General features: G+C 36.5%; 2 protein-coding genes across 2 annotated transcripts; one reads left to right on the plus strand and one right to left on the minus strand.

The window, feature by feature from the left end:
• Positions 1-810: 810 nt before the first annotated feature.
• Positions 811-7,024, minus strand: LOC132547076 (aminoacyl tRNA synthase complex-interacting multifunctional protein 1-like). Its single transcript, XM_060210835.1, has 7 exons — positions 6,960-7,024; positions 6,052-6,158; positions 4,155-4,268; positions 3,821-3,997; positions 3,357-3,568; positions 2,254-2,422; positions 811-1,048 (listed from the first exon to the last, which is right to left on the minus strand). The coding sequence occupies exons 1-7, from the start codon at positions 6,974-6,976 to the stop codon at positions 882-884; spliced, it is 963 nt and encodes a 320-aa protein (XP_060066818.1). The 5' UTR covers positions 6,977-7,024; the 3' UTR covers positions 811-881.
• A 389-nt stretch (positions 7,025-7,413) lies between these two features.
• On the plus strand, positions 7,414-9,920 carry LOC132547354 (tripartite motif-containing protein 2-like). The gene is made up of 2 exons (XM_060211119.1): positions 7,414-7,599; positions 8,760-9,920. Exons 1-2 carry the CDS (start codon positions 7,414-7,416, stop codon positions 9,918-9,920), a joined length of 1,347 nt encoding a protein of 448 aa, XP_060067102.1.
• The last annotated feature ends 5,035 nt before the right edge of the window (positions 9,921-14,955 follow it).

A 14,955-nucleotide genomic window follows, 5' to 3' on the forward strand; every position in this document is an offset into this window, starting at 1 on the left:
GATTCCTCCACACACACACACTGTTTATTTATCGGTATACACGACATCAAACTTCCTGCAATCGTTTCCTTACAGTTTTTGCATGGATAGGACGGTTAAGAGTACTTATGGTTTGAAGGGCAGATTCAGTGGCAGTTAGGTGCCAATTGCGCAAATGCTCGAGACGAATATTCCTGTCCTGACATTGTGACGTCTCACATGGACGCCCAGTCCTAGGTCTGTCAGCAACCCGCCCAGTTTCTCTTAGACGTCTCACAAGACGTTCTATAGTGCAAATATCCACAACGAAAATGCCTGGCAACCTGAATTTACCTTTGACCTTGCGTAATCATTGCAATGGCCTGACCTCTCTGAACTTCTGTCAGCCGTGAAATTGTTTAATACTATCAGAAAGTAATCAAAACATCAGAAAATGATGTGTCTCTATGAAGACTACATAATGCTATGACGAGCAGTGTATCTCAATGTCACAACGCTGCTGTGCACAAGATTTTCCCATATCATGCTTTCCCCAAAAGACATTGTCAAGCAATACAATAATACAACATTCGATACAGGACCACGAGCACTGTACATAACGCAAAGAGCTGCTTACCCGATTTTCATTGTTTTTGAACAATGTGTTCGCAAGACATTGCAAATAATTTCACCCTGCATTTCTTTATCCCTCGAGTATATATTGAAATGGAGGTAAGCTTGGGTGATTCCGTAACCAGTTTGACTAAGTGCAGTATATAGTAGATATTGTGACTATTTCCTTTAAACAACCAAGATTGATACTTTGTATTGAAAATGAAAACAACAAGCTGCTTGACCATTTGATGGTTTTATTCAATTTTATTTTAATGATCCTATGAAAGGTGTTGTTTTTTTTACAAATTTTACTGGATCTGCACATCACGCAATGATGGGGCTACAATTAGACCCTTTCCTTCAACTTTTAATGGGGCGCTTTTCCATGTAGCCACACCATCACTATTGGTTCTCAAGTCTGGCTTCAAGGTCTCCCAAACCTTTTTCTTTGGGTTCAACACCGCATCTGGTTCACCTAAAAACATAAAAATACATTCTGCTTTGATGCAATGTCTTGAAAAACAAGCCAATTCATGGAATTTATATACCCCGCTTTCAAAACATATTGTAAGTAAATATTTTAGAGGTTACAAGTAAACATGACGGACGGACAAACACAAATTAACATCCCCCGTTTCGGTGAAAGCTGGGGAATAAAAAAAAATTTACTATTAGGAATCTTTAGCGAGATTTGAGTGTAAACAACTTTGTATGATAACTTGAACATATCTTACAATGAATCAACTTTGCCTCACGATGTTTTAATAAAATATGTAATAGATCAATTAAAAAAGAAATTGCAAAGCAAGCAGTTGACCTTGACTTCAATCAAACATTCCTCACTTAATGCTTATTTCCTACTTATATTTTATTGGAAAAGATTAATAGTTATTGCTAACCATTGACCAACTGCTCTTGACCTTAAAGGTATATCTATACCACTTCCTGGTCATATCTATATAGGGAATATTGACTTTACTTTATAATGACATATAGAACTGATAAAAAGAAATATTTGGTGAAATTCAATTTTTGACTGTAACCTTGACAGTGATGTTACAGTATAAGGAGCTTGCATGTGGCTGTTGTTATAATATTCATATAAATAATTTGTCAAGATATTTCATAGATATTTAGATCATAGTTAGAAAATGCATGAATTCTTTCATTTAATTGAACTTGACCTTGGTCAGACTGACAAACTATTTCGGTGTAATGCATGTACTCCTAATGATGGGGACCAAAGCATGTTCATTCAAATAATTGTCAAGATTATTCAACTTTCTCTTCATCAAAGGAATAATTGTTTTCAAAAATAAATATTCATAAAACTACATACTTAAGTAGGTATTAAATACATCAGAATTAATTACATCAAAGAGATATGACTGTTTTCCTGTGTAGCTTTTAGCCACAATCTTGTTCCAAATCTGTGCTACCTCATACATGAAAAAGAATGGACTCTCTGTAATCATAATGCACAAACTTGTCTCCTTCAGCATCCTGTACTGTGATTAAAGACAACCGTTTATCTCATTAATCTTCGACTACCACCTTGGCCCCTATCTGTGTCCCCTACTGCCATTAAAGAGAACCGACTTCCTACCCAAGTGACCTTCAGCCACAACCTTGTTCCCTATTTGTGTCCCCTACTGCTGTTAAAGAGAACTGACTGCTTACCTGAGTAACCTTCGACTACCACCTTGTCCCCTATCTGTGCCCCTTTTGGTACAATGAGGATCTCCACTTTCTCAGGACTACTGGCACACATAATCATAGCCTGGGACAACACACCCCTCATCTTGGCAGGTTTCAGGTTCAGCATAAACACAGCCACTCGACCTTTCATCTGTCAATGTACAGTTTGTATTATTTCATAACAATTAATTATCATTTGTAACACACAGTTTTATTTGGATACAAAGTTATTTTCAATAGGCTATATAATTATATGAGCAGCATATTTGATTGGGTTATACACAAGGACTACTTTCACCATTCCCTCCTAATATAAATGTGAATGATAGCATTCTTCATTGGTAATCCCAAAGTAATTATCAGAGTTGAAGTTTAACTCCAGTATTTTGTTTAAACTGACACAGAATTCGCTGAGATTTGATTGGGGACTGATATTCCTAATTAATATCCTGAAATCATATCTGAAGCAAACAATGGCCATGACCATGTCCAGCAATATTTTTCAATTTTTTTCTAGTAGTGGGTGAAAATTCGTATTTTTTTTATGTGGAATGTGAACAGATGATTTTCATTTGTTGTCATACAAAAGTGTTGATGTTGATCAATGAGCACTGTGTGACAAGGTAACTATGCTTCCAAATCATTGAAATAAAATTTCAGAAATGTCTTACTTCATTGCATTTTATTGAAATTATACACATTATTCTTATTTATACATAGTTCTGTTGACTGATAGATCACAGGTGGATGACCAGTCTTTTTTACAGACGATTATGTTTTTATAAAGAATGCCCATCAGCTCTTGGGTTATCAGACTATAAATCTAATAGTCATTGAATGCAATCCCGAAATATTTTGCATTTACCAATTACATAAAGTAATGAATAATAATGAATGATTGTTATGAATTATCAAAGCATAACAAATGTCATATTGAGTGATTTTATCATTTTGACATTGTTACAATCAAGTCATAGCCATCAAGAGTTCAAATCATCATATAATACTCCAATCCTATTATCTAAAATTTACTTCAAGTTGGCAAACTTGACCACTACAACTGATAAATTTCTGCCCTGACTTACCTCCTCCAGGGAAACATGCTTGACCAGCCCTGAGACAACAGTTCGTGGTTGCTCCTCGCCAACATCTACTTTTTCTATGTACAGTGTGTCAGCGTCTGGGTGTTTCTCTACCTCCACAATTTTTCCTACGCGGAGGTCAAGTCGAGACACGTCCATCTTCTCTGGCTCGACAGGACCAGCGTTAGCTACCTTTCCCTTTTTAGGCTTGGCTTCTAGCAAATTACACAACAATTTCTTGTTACAATTAATTACAGAATGGTCCTAAATATATTACTTAGAAATGTTTATAAAAGTAAAATATGCTACAAAGTATTTTCTCATGAAAAAATTTAAAGAAAAATAAATCTTAACATAAGACATAGATAGAAAGAGTGTAGAGACCAGGACCTTGTCCTCCATGTCGTGTTATTATTTAATTTTATTTTAAACACTCCTATTAATTCCTTATATCCCTGAATCCTTACCAGAATTGACAGCATCCTTGCCCTTTTTCTTCGATTTCTGTTGATCCTTGACATCATCTGTTTTCTGGACTACTTCCACTTTCTTATCAACAACAGGTGCTGAGGACGTCACCTGGGATCTAGACTTATCCACACACCTGGCAATAGCTTCCTGGGAAGGCAGGGCTACCTGTTTAACTGTAAAGATAATAAAGTATACCCAATGAAAACAGAAAACTCCAGAGGGATTTTTTTTAAAAACCCAAAAAGTCCCTGTAACGGTATTTTTATGGCATTATCATTTCTTAATGATGAAAAAATCAAACAAAAATTAAAGAAACATTTCAATACAAACCTCCATTTCTTACTTCTGTAAGAACAAGCTGGATTTTCAAAGCATCTATTTCTGTTCTCAAATTGGCATTTTCCTGACGCAGTCTTTCTTCCTCAGGTTTACTTTCAACCACAGCTGAAAATATAGAGTTCTGTTAGATGAAATCAATATTGCTACATGATTAAACTAATGCCTGTTGCAAAACACTATTAGTGCTGTTGGAAGCCAGATTAAAGATTTGATGAATGGACAGATGAATTGTTTATTAGGAACAAATAACTGAAAATATGAGAAGAAAACAATCAAAAAACATAACTTTTATTAGAAATCATCATGAAAAAGGACAATTGTGCATTCATTCTCCTAGAGGTTTGCTTACAGTAAATTAATCTTAAAGATCTATTTTCGATGAAACAAACAGCAGCTGAGGATTTAATCAGTAGAATTTCACAATTCCAAAGATTAGAACTCATTATAGGGCATTACTGGTGGTAAACATCCCATTATCATTATTGATTAAAATTGATGGCTTTTTAAGTGTGCAATTTAATGTCAACCTCTGTCCAGCCATTAATTAACCTTGTACCACAGAGTAAACAACAGCATGCTATCATAATTATATGTGAAAAGGATGTTCGAACATTCTTGAATGAAAACTTTTTTTGTATGAATACTTTTTTCACAAACATTCTAATAGCACAATGATATTTGAACATTTGGTACACTTTAACTTCCCTTTCGCAAACATGGACAAATGTTTAATCTAGGTCTGGTAATATTTCCAATTGAATTCAGAGAGATCTAAAGCTGAACGTATGCTACATGCTTTGAAGGTTTTATCATACAACGGTCCTGTCACTTTGATGTTATGAAAGTCAGAATGATAAAGACACTAAGTGTAGCATGTGTGTTACAAATGACTAATGAAAATCACAATGCAAGCTGATTTGTCGTTTTATTTCAACATATAGGTGCATGACAATATGACGATGTATGGTGCAGAATTATGAAAAAAATGCATTGTATGTCAAAACTTGATTACATTTACTTCGCAAATCTACAAATATATGGTTTTGTCTTCACTCTTTTAACAATGAAATGATGACAAGCAGGCCCACCCCTAAGACGATTTTCGCCGAATTATCCACATTAAGTCTCGTTTTACTACATTCTCTTCAGATATCTTTTTATGCACTTCCCAATTCTCTTTGAAGTTATGTTTTACTGAAATTAAACTTGAAACTTCTGACAGATTTTTTTCCATTCACAAGTCCAAAAAAGCAGTATTAACTACTTAGATAACTAGTATCGAGTTGAGTATATGAACATGTACATAGGTATTAGCATCCAAATATTTGAACATCATTCAAATCGCATGATAGAATATTTGAATATAATTCATAATGCCTTTGTCAGGTAACACCTTTGTGGAAATGTTTAAAATTCTGTTGCAGGAACCAAAGTACTTGTACAGCACAGGTAAATTTTATCTTCAAATTATGAGGTGCCAATGACTGTGTTATTATAGCTAATGGCATGTAGAAAAAGTTTGATACATCGATAGACTTGATTCATAAACACGTAAGTTAGAAGAGTTAGTGATAGAATTTGAGACCTGGCTAACACTTTGATATGTTGAGAAATTTGAATAAAATATATTGTATCCACATATTGTCGGTAGTGAATGTGCATCAAATAATTCACCCTTTGTTGAGATACCGAGGTTTGCAGGTTCAATCTCAATTTGGGGCAGTTTTTGTCATCATTAAGCTGAGATCACTGTCTTAGGCACTTTACCTTCATTGTTCTAGATGCAATGTGACAGGCTTCCCACACCTTGTTCAGTGAGGTAGCCAATATAATTAATAAATGTGATCACAGCCTTCAAAGCATTGCATGATGTCTTTAGTTAACTTACCAGCCTTATCTTTCAAAAGTTCTATGGTGGCTTTCAATTCAGTGATTATTTTCTCTGCTTCATCAGCTCGTTGTGTTAGTCTCCTCAAAACTGATGCAGAAGCCATCCTGTTTATTGTAAAAAATAAAATTACACTGAAAAAGGTAAAATGCAGTGACTTTTAATAAACAGAAATGGTAATGGACATTGAAAAAACACCTCCAGGATTTGTGCAATGCTTTCAAAATTCTTACACCAACAATTATCAGTTACTATATTGAAGCATACTGTATGAATGTTGCATTACCCAGGTTGGGCACAACCCCTAATATGGGTAATAGTCCAGCATTTGAGGAATATTTACTGCTTTGACTAATCCATTAGTTACTCAAATGCAGGATCATTTCAAATAGAAACACAAAGTTCATTTAAACTTTGCAACATAAAACAGTGTCAGATTTTTATATGACCCAATAACTAATGCAATATTGTACAATTACAACAAAAAAATGTGAATTTAGTTATCTTGTTTTTTTTTAAATCCCAAACAATTATCGCCTCCATTGCTTATCAGAACACATGAAAATTCATGCTCACCAATGACATTTGCAAATTCAAAGCGGTATCTATCCCTCAAATGCATGAGGGTCGAGCATAATCACTTTTGGAATTTCTCCTTGCATTGGGACTTATTTATATCGGATGTTTTATAAAGTCCCTCGTCGGAAAGACATTGTCAAACATCCGATATAAATGAGTCTTAAGGATGAATCTCATGTTAGGGTTAACATTGACCCCAACCGGTAAGCCGTCTGTTTTAAATTTGTAAACTTAACATTACATCTTGCATTCACATCTCTGTGTGTATGTCGTATCTTTTGAAATAAATCTAAAAAATAGACTACAATACATCAGAAAATTTGATTTACCTTGCAATGAAACTCATGAAATCAATAACCTCCCAAAATTACCTCGGGAAAAACCACGTTTTCAGACAGGAAATACTTGAATTATACTAAATTTTAACCCGATTTCCCGGGAATGACGTTGTGTTCGTTTTTTCCTCCTTTGTTTCTTTTTTTCATAAAATATTGATTTAGGTTCTAAGAATGCACAGGAAAATTTTTTGAGATTTTTTCTCGAAATATCATTCCGACAGAGAAACAAATACAATCATGCATAAATGACGGGAAAGGGTTGGCTGTGGATGGAACAATAATTGACGGTAAATTCGTTCTGCTGTCACATACATTCGAGTTTCCTTTGAATTTATCGACATATCGTATAGTGAAGAAAAAGTCCGAGAGAGCAAATCATGTGACTTGAAACGGAATCATGTGGCAATGACGTTCATGATGTTTATACACTGACAGGGAACGAGACATGGCTAGCATCAGGGTAGCCCGAGAGATTCAGGATAGCTTTCTAACGTGTGCTATATGTTTTCAAACGTTCGTTAAACCGAAAGCCTTACCATGCCTTCACACATTCTGTGAGGGCTGTCTGCGGGATTATATTGTTAGTCGATATGAAAACACAGGACAGTTCCCATGTCCGGTATGCAGACAGGTAAAAATCAATTTTTATCACTGGTAATGTCAAACATTATTTCATATCTTAAATATTACATAAGATGTATATTAAATATGGATAAAACTTAATATAACAGATGAAAATGTCGTACAATTAAGACAAAATTGTGGAAAACTGAGGACATTTTAAATCTGTGCTAATCCATGGAAAAGAATGAGAAAAGAAAACCTTATTGTTTTATTTGGGTATAGAAAATGAGGTTTTGTGCAATTCATGACCGGAAGGAAATTCAGCCAGTATCATTATCAGTATCGAAGCCTGACATATGGAATTTTATCCATGAATCACAGAAACACAAAGATATGTTTTCTACAAAAAAAAAAAAAAAATGATAATGTTTTTCAGTGACGTATGATATGTACTATATACATTGTAAGTACATGTGTTTTTAAAGAATATTTACTTTTAACACCACTTAATTAATTTATAAAGTTATTGGACAGTAAATTAATGCATTACGTAAGTTTTCTAATATCAGGGACGTATAATACAGATCTGTATTATACGTCCCTGCTAGTATTGATACGAATTTTTAGCGATATGAAAATATGTTTGCAAGACAAGGATAAATATCATGATTGCCTTAGCACTGAAGTTCCTTAATTGTATTATATGTACACTGGTAACAATCATATATTAATTTATTTCCAACAGTTTTAGAATTTATAGAAACTTGTAGAGAGTAGACACGTGTAACTAAGTGAATATTCTAATTTTGCCTTAAGCCCATACTAATAAAGCCATTATATATCTTTGCCACGAGCAATTAACTATGACGCCGTCACCTTTCAACTTTTAAATGTAATACAACCTGCTGCACAATATCAAAAGGTGTTCATAATATACAAAACAGAGATAACACATCATGTGGTGTAATAACACTGCTTCAGCGTGAACTGGTGTTACAACTCTACCGTACTGTGATATTCAGTTGCCATTTTCTTGTTTACCATTTAAATGATGATATAGACTGGCATTTTTTCCAATTAAACGAATATCAGATTTTGAAAAGCCATGAAAATGCAAGTTGGTAAATTGTTTTCAGATTTCACCTTCCACTTTACTGACCGTATTAAGCTATGATAGAGACATGTAGTAATCGTGCGACAGATCATGTTCGAATACGTGCTTTGCAGGTGATCTACACCCCTTACAATGGCGTAGTTGACTTCCCAGATAACCATTTCATCAAGAGTCTTCGGGACACAGTGGAGGAAGACGGGGAGCTCAAACGTTTCGTTGAATCAACCGAGGTCACAGAAGGTAACTTCACGGTGGATACACCAAACTCCGCGAAGGAACCTCTCTTGGGCGCTTCGAATCATCATGTGTCATACGGTAAGAAGCGTCAGGCTGAATTCGTGAGAAGTTTCGGAAGTTTTGGAATGGAAGCTGAACAGTTTGTTCAGATTTCGGGACTGGCGTTGTCAACTCTTACAGACGATATACTCGTAGCAGACTGCAGTTTGAACAAGGTTCTTGTGTATTCCTTCTGCGGCGATTATCGTGGCGGATTTGTCTGCGACTGCTCTATACGAGACATATCTGTCACGAGATCTGGTTCCATACTTGCGTCGGTTAGCAGGGCAGGCTCTGCCATACTTCGAGAGTATGGGTTTGACGGTAGACTGATGGCATCCTATGGGTCTTACCACAAGTACGAAAACCCATTCGGAGTTAAAGTGGCAAGAACAGGAAAAGTACTTATAACCAGTTTACAATTTAATACGATCAACGTTTTTACGGATAGGAAACGACCTTCGATCAAATTTGGCTCTCGCGGAAAAGGACCAAACCATTTCCTGCTTCCCTATTATGTGACAGTAAATGGGCGGGACGATATCATCGTATCGGATAGCGGAAATCATAGAATCAAAGTCCATAAAAACGACGGAACAATAATCCATAGTTTTGGGACACAAGGGTCCAAAGAAGGCGAACTGTTTTACCCTATGGGTGTGTGTACGGACAGAAACGACAATATCTATGTTGCCGATGCGAACAATTTCCGCGTGCAAATGTTCTCGCGGGAAGGCCGGTACTTGGCGACTCCTGTTGCCAATACCTACAAATTGGGTGTAGACGTAAAACCGATCAATGTTCTCTGTGTTAAAGATAAACTTTTCGTGAGTTTTCGTGGTACGAAGTTTGCTGAAGTACATATCTATCATTGGGATGTGTCCGGGTATAAAGCCCCGGTTAAGAAAAAGAAAAAATCGGTATTTACGTCTTGTTGTGGTTGTCTTGAGGATGAAACACAATCTAACGAAGGTGGCTATGGCAGCAGCTGGGCTTAGTTCTAATGGTTATACCAAGGAACTTTTATTGATGGAATATTTCACAATATGAAGTACCAATGTGTGCCTTTGTACCATGGTCACGTGATATGTATTATACTACTTGTACACATTCCTTTTACATGGACGGACATAATCGTTATTGATATACATATACCATTAACATTTATCATTTCGACTTATATATACAAACGCCTTTTCTGTTTCCATGTCGAGAAAACTGTTTAAGTATTTATTCTTAAAAATGTGATATCTAATAGAAGTGTTTATTGGGCTGTTATTAGAGTTCTATGATTTATGCACGTGTATAATACATGTGTGCCTTTTGCTCCCACTATTTCACAAAATGAAATGCTGACACGTGATGTCTCTCCATTTCATGGGGAACATTCTATGTGCTATCCCAGTATTGTGAGTCGGATCATGACAAACGCATTGTGTATAAATGTATGTTTAACGATATTGTCAGTATATTATGAGAATGATATCACTTGGAAACTTTCAATTTGCTACTGTTCTCCGACTCGATGAACATGTCACGGCATGGAAGGCTCATGGTATATGTAACTATCTTTATCCTGCAACTGACACTGCCATTGTCGGAATACACCTGCCACGTATATTTCTGCAGTATTCGGCATTGACGGAAAACCGCTGTATTTTAGCACGTGTGGTAATTCGACAGAATTACTTTATGAATTAACTTAAATATCACGTTTAGGTATATATTGTTGTTGAAATAAGCGATTTTGAATATATTTAAATAGTATGATTTTCAATTAATGTTTCAGGATAAATATAATACATGGTCAGTGTCTTAAGTCGTATATTGGCGAGGGTGAAGAAAGACAAAGTGGAGTCAAAACACGACTTATGTTTTAAGAAACCAGCCATGTATTCTTTATGAATATGCCACGACATGGAAGGCCCATGGTATACGTAGCTTATTGAACATGTCACGACATGGAAAGTTCATGGTATACGTAGCTTATTGAACATGTCACGACATGGAAGGTTCATGGTATACGTAGCTTATTGAACATGTCACGACATGGAAGGTTCATGGTATACGTAGCTTATTGAACATGTCACGACATGGAAGGTTCATGGTATACGTAGCTTATTGAACATGTCACGACATGGAAGGTTCATGGTATACGTAGCTTATTGAACATGTCACGACATGGAAGGTTCATGGTATACGTAGCTTATTGAACATGTCACGACATGGAAGGTTCATGGTATACGTAGCTTATTGAACATGTCACGACATGGAAGGTTCATGGTATACGTAGCTTATTGAACATGTCACGACATGGAAGGTTCATGGTATACGTAGCTTATTGAACATGTCACGACATGGAAGGTTCATGGTATACGTAGCTTATTGAACATGTCACGACATGGAAGGTTCATGGTATACGTAGCTTATTGAACATGTCACGACATGGAAGGTTCATGGTATACGTAGCTTATTGAACATGTCACGACATGGAAGGTTCATGGTATACGTAGCTTAGCTTATTGAACATGTCACGACATGGAAGGTTCATGGTATACGTAGCTTATTGAACATGTCACGACATGGAAGGTTCATGGTATACGTAGCTTATTGAACATGTCACGACATGGAAGGTTCATGGTATACGTAGCTTATTGAACATGTCACGATATACCCTATCATTGTTACATTTCACATTTCCACAGAAGTGTCTTTACCCCCCTCACAATATACCCTATCATTGTTACATTTCACATTTCCACAGAAGTGTCTTTAACACCTCACAAAATAACCTAACATTGTTACATTTCACATTTCCACAGAAGTGTGTCTACCCCCTCACAATATACCCTATCATTGTTAAATTTCACTTTTCCACAGAATTGTTTTTACCCCCCCCCCCCCCCCTAACAACAGATCCTATCATTGTTACATTTCACATTTCCACAGAAGTGTCTTTACCCTCCTAACAATATACCCTATCATTGTTACATTTCACATTTCCACAGAAGTGTCTTTACCCCCCTCACAATATACCCTATCATTGTTACATTTCACATTTCCACAGAAGTGTCTTTACTTTTCTAACAATAGATCCTATCATTGTTACATTTCACATTTCCACAGAAGTGTCTTTACCTTCCTAACAATATATCCTATCATTGTTACATTTCACATTTCCACAGAAGTGTCTTTACCCCCCCCCCTAACAACAGATCCTATCATTGTTACATTTCACATTTCCACAGAAGTGTCTTTACCCTCCTAACAATATACCCTATCATTGTTACATTTCACATTTCCACAGAAGTGTCTTTACCCTCCTAACAATATACCCTATCATTGTTACATTTCACATTTCCACAGAAGTGTCTTTACCCTCCTAACAATATACCCTATCATTGTTACATTTCACATTTCCACAGAAGTGTCTTTACCCCCCTAACAATATACCCTATCATTGTTACATTTCACATTTCCACACAGAAGTGTCTTTACCCCCCCCCCTAACAACAGATCCTATCATTGTTACATTTCACATTTCCACAGAAGTGTCTTTACCCTCCTAACAATATACCCTATCATTGTTACATTTCACATTTCCACAGAAGTGTCTTTACCACCCCCCCCTAACAACAGATCCTATCATTGTTACATTTCACATTTCCACAGAAGTGTCTTTATTGTTACATTTCACATTTCCACAGAAGTGTCCCCCCCCCCTAACAATATACCCTATCATTGTTACATTTCACATTTCCACAGAAGTGTCTTACCCCCCCCACAATATACCCTATCATTGTTACCCCCCCCCCCTAACAATATACCCTATCATTGTTACATTTCACATTTCCACAGAAGTGTCTTTACCCTCCTAACAATATACCCTATCATTGTTACATTTCACATTTCCACAGAAGTGTCTTTACCCTCCTAACAATATACCCTATCATTGTTACATTTCACATTTCCACAGAAGTGTCTTTACCCTCCTAACAATATACCCTATCATTGTTACATTTCACATTTCCACAGAAGTGTCTTTACCCCCCCCCCCCCCCCCTAACAACAGATCCTATCATTGTTACATTTCACATTTCCACAGAAGTGTCTTTACCCTCCTAACAATATACCCTATCATTGTTACATTTCACATTTCCACAGAAGTGTCTTACCCCCCCCCCCCCTTTACCCCCCCATTTCCCTAACAATATACCCTATCATTGTTACATTTCACATTTCCACAGAAGTGTCTTTACCCCCCTCACAATATACCCTATCATTGTTACATTTCACATTTCCACAGAAGTGTCTTTACCCCCTCACAATATACCCTATCATTGTTACATTTCACATTTCCACAGAACAACAATATACCCTATCATTGTTACATTTCACATTTCCACAGAAGTGTCATTTCACATTTCCACCCCCCCCTAACAATATACCCTATCATTGTTACATTTCACATTTCCACAGAAGTGTCTTTACCCCCCTCACAATATACCCTATCATTGTTACATTTCACATTTCCACAGAAGTGTCTTTACCCCCTCACAATATACCCTATCATTGTTACATTTCACATTTCCACAGAAGTGTCTTTACCCTCCTAACAATATACCCTATCATTGTTACATTTCACATTTCCACAGAAGTGTCTTTACCCCCCTCACAATATACCCTATCATTGTTACATTTCACATTTCCACAGAAGTGTCTTTACCCCCCTCACAATATACCCTATCATTGTTACATTTCACACAATATACCCTATCATTGTTACATTTCACATTTCCACAGAAGTGTCTTACCCTATCCATTTCCATTTCCACAGAAGTGTCTTTAACAATATACCCCCCACTCACAATATACCCTATCATTGTTACATTTCACATTTCCACAGAAGTGTCTTTACTTTACCCCCCCCCCCCCTAACAATATATCCTATCATTGTTACATTTCACATTTCCACAGAAGTGTCTTTATCATTGTTACATTTCACATTTCCACAGAAGTGTCTTTACCCCCCCCCCCCCTAACAACAGATCCTATCATTGTTACATTTCACATTTCCACAGAAGTGTCTTTACCCCCCTCACAATATACCCTATCATTGTTACATTTCACATTTCCACAGAAGTGTCTTTACCCCCCCCCCCCTAACAACAGATCCTATCATTGTTACATTTCACATTTCCACAGAAGTGTCTTTACCCCCCTCACAATATACCCTATCATTGTTACATTTCACATTTCCACAGAAGTGTCTTTACCCCCCTCACAATATACCCTATCATTGTTACATTTCACATTTCCACAGAAGTGTCTTTACCCCCCCTATCATTGTTACATTTCACATTTCCACAGAAGTGTCTTTACCCCCTCACAATATACCCTATCATTGTTACATTTCACATTTCCACAGAAGTGTCTTTACCCCCCCCCCCTAACAACAGATCCTATCATTGTTACATTTCACATTTCCACTGTATAACATAACCTCATTATACACAATATATAGACTGTGATTGATCTCATGATATCCACTTCTTGTTTATTTAAACAGAGAATCTTTCAACACATTGGTGATCATCTTAACCCGAAGGGAAATTTTTTTTAGTTGGCAAACACGAGTCTTACCGCGTGATTGACAACTTAATAACATTTCCACGATGGTTAAGATCACCCTACCTCACCATCACGGGGGTAGATATGTAATGTTTTTATCTCAATGCATGTTCTTTTTTATGTGGCTTCAATTTATGAACAATAGTTGTTGTGACGTCAAACCATTGTCGTAACAGGGTAATGCCCCGTCTCGCCCTAGGGAATGACAAGGGAATTTCTCCCCAGCAAAACACGGAATAAATCAATCCTTCACCCATTGGAGGGGGATAGAGAAATACCAATCCGTGATACAGTGATACATGTTACTTAGTCCTCAAATGGTATGCACACTAATTAGAATTGATTGATCACTTATTTTTGTGTCCTTGGTCTACAAAAGAGGGGTTTGGATTGTGAGCGTGT

The sequence above is a fragment of the Ylistrum balloti genome, unplaced genomic scaffold, assembly GCF_031769215.1.
Source record: "Ylistrum balloti isolate Yb309-2 unplaced genomic scaffold, AGI_CSIRO_Ybal_v1 Utg369612, whole genome shotgun sequence".
Lineage (NCBI taxonomy): Eukaryota > Metazoa > Mollusca > Bivalvia > Pectinida > Pectinidae > Ylistrum > Ylistrum balloti.

What these genes read in the sequence shown, in the direction of transcription:
- LOC132547076 (XM_060210835.1), bottom strand. An exon ending in TACAGAAGTAAGAAATGGAG is followed by an intron (nt 3,998 to 4,154) that starts GTTTGTATTGAA and finishes TTATCTTTACAG; the next exon opens with TTAAACAGGTAGCCCTGCCT. An exon ending in AGCATGTTTCCCTGGAGGAG is followed by an intron (nt 2,423 to 3,356) that starts GTAAGTCAGGGC and finishes GTACATTGACAG; the next exon opens with ATGAAAGGTCGAGTGGCTGT.
- LOC132547354 (XM_060211119.1), top strand. Translation starts at nt 7,414, where the DNA reads ATGGCTAGCATCAGGGTAGCCCGAGAGATTCAGGATAGCTTTCTAACG. An exon ending in CATGTCCGGTATGCAGACAG is followed by an intron (nt 7,600 to 8,759) that starts GTAAAAATCAAT and finishes CGTGCTTTGCAG; the next exon opens with GTGATCTACACCCCTTACAA.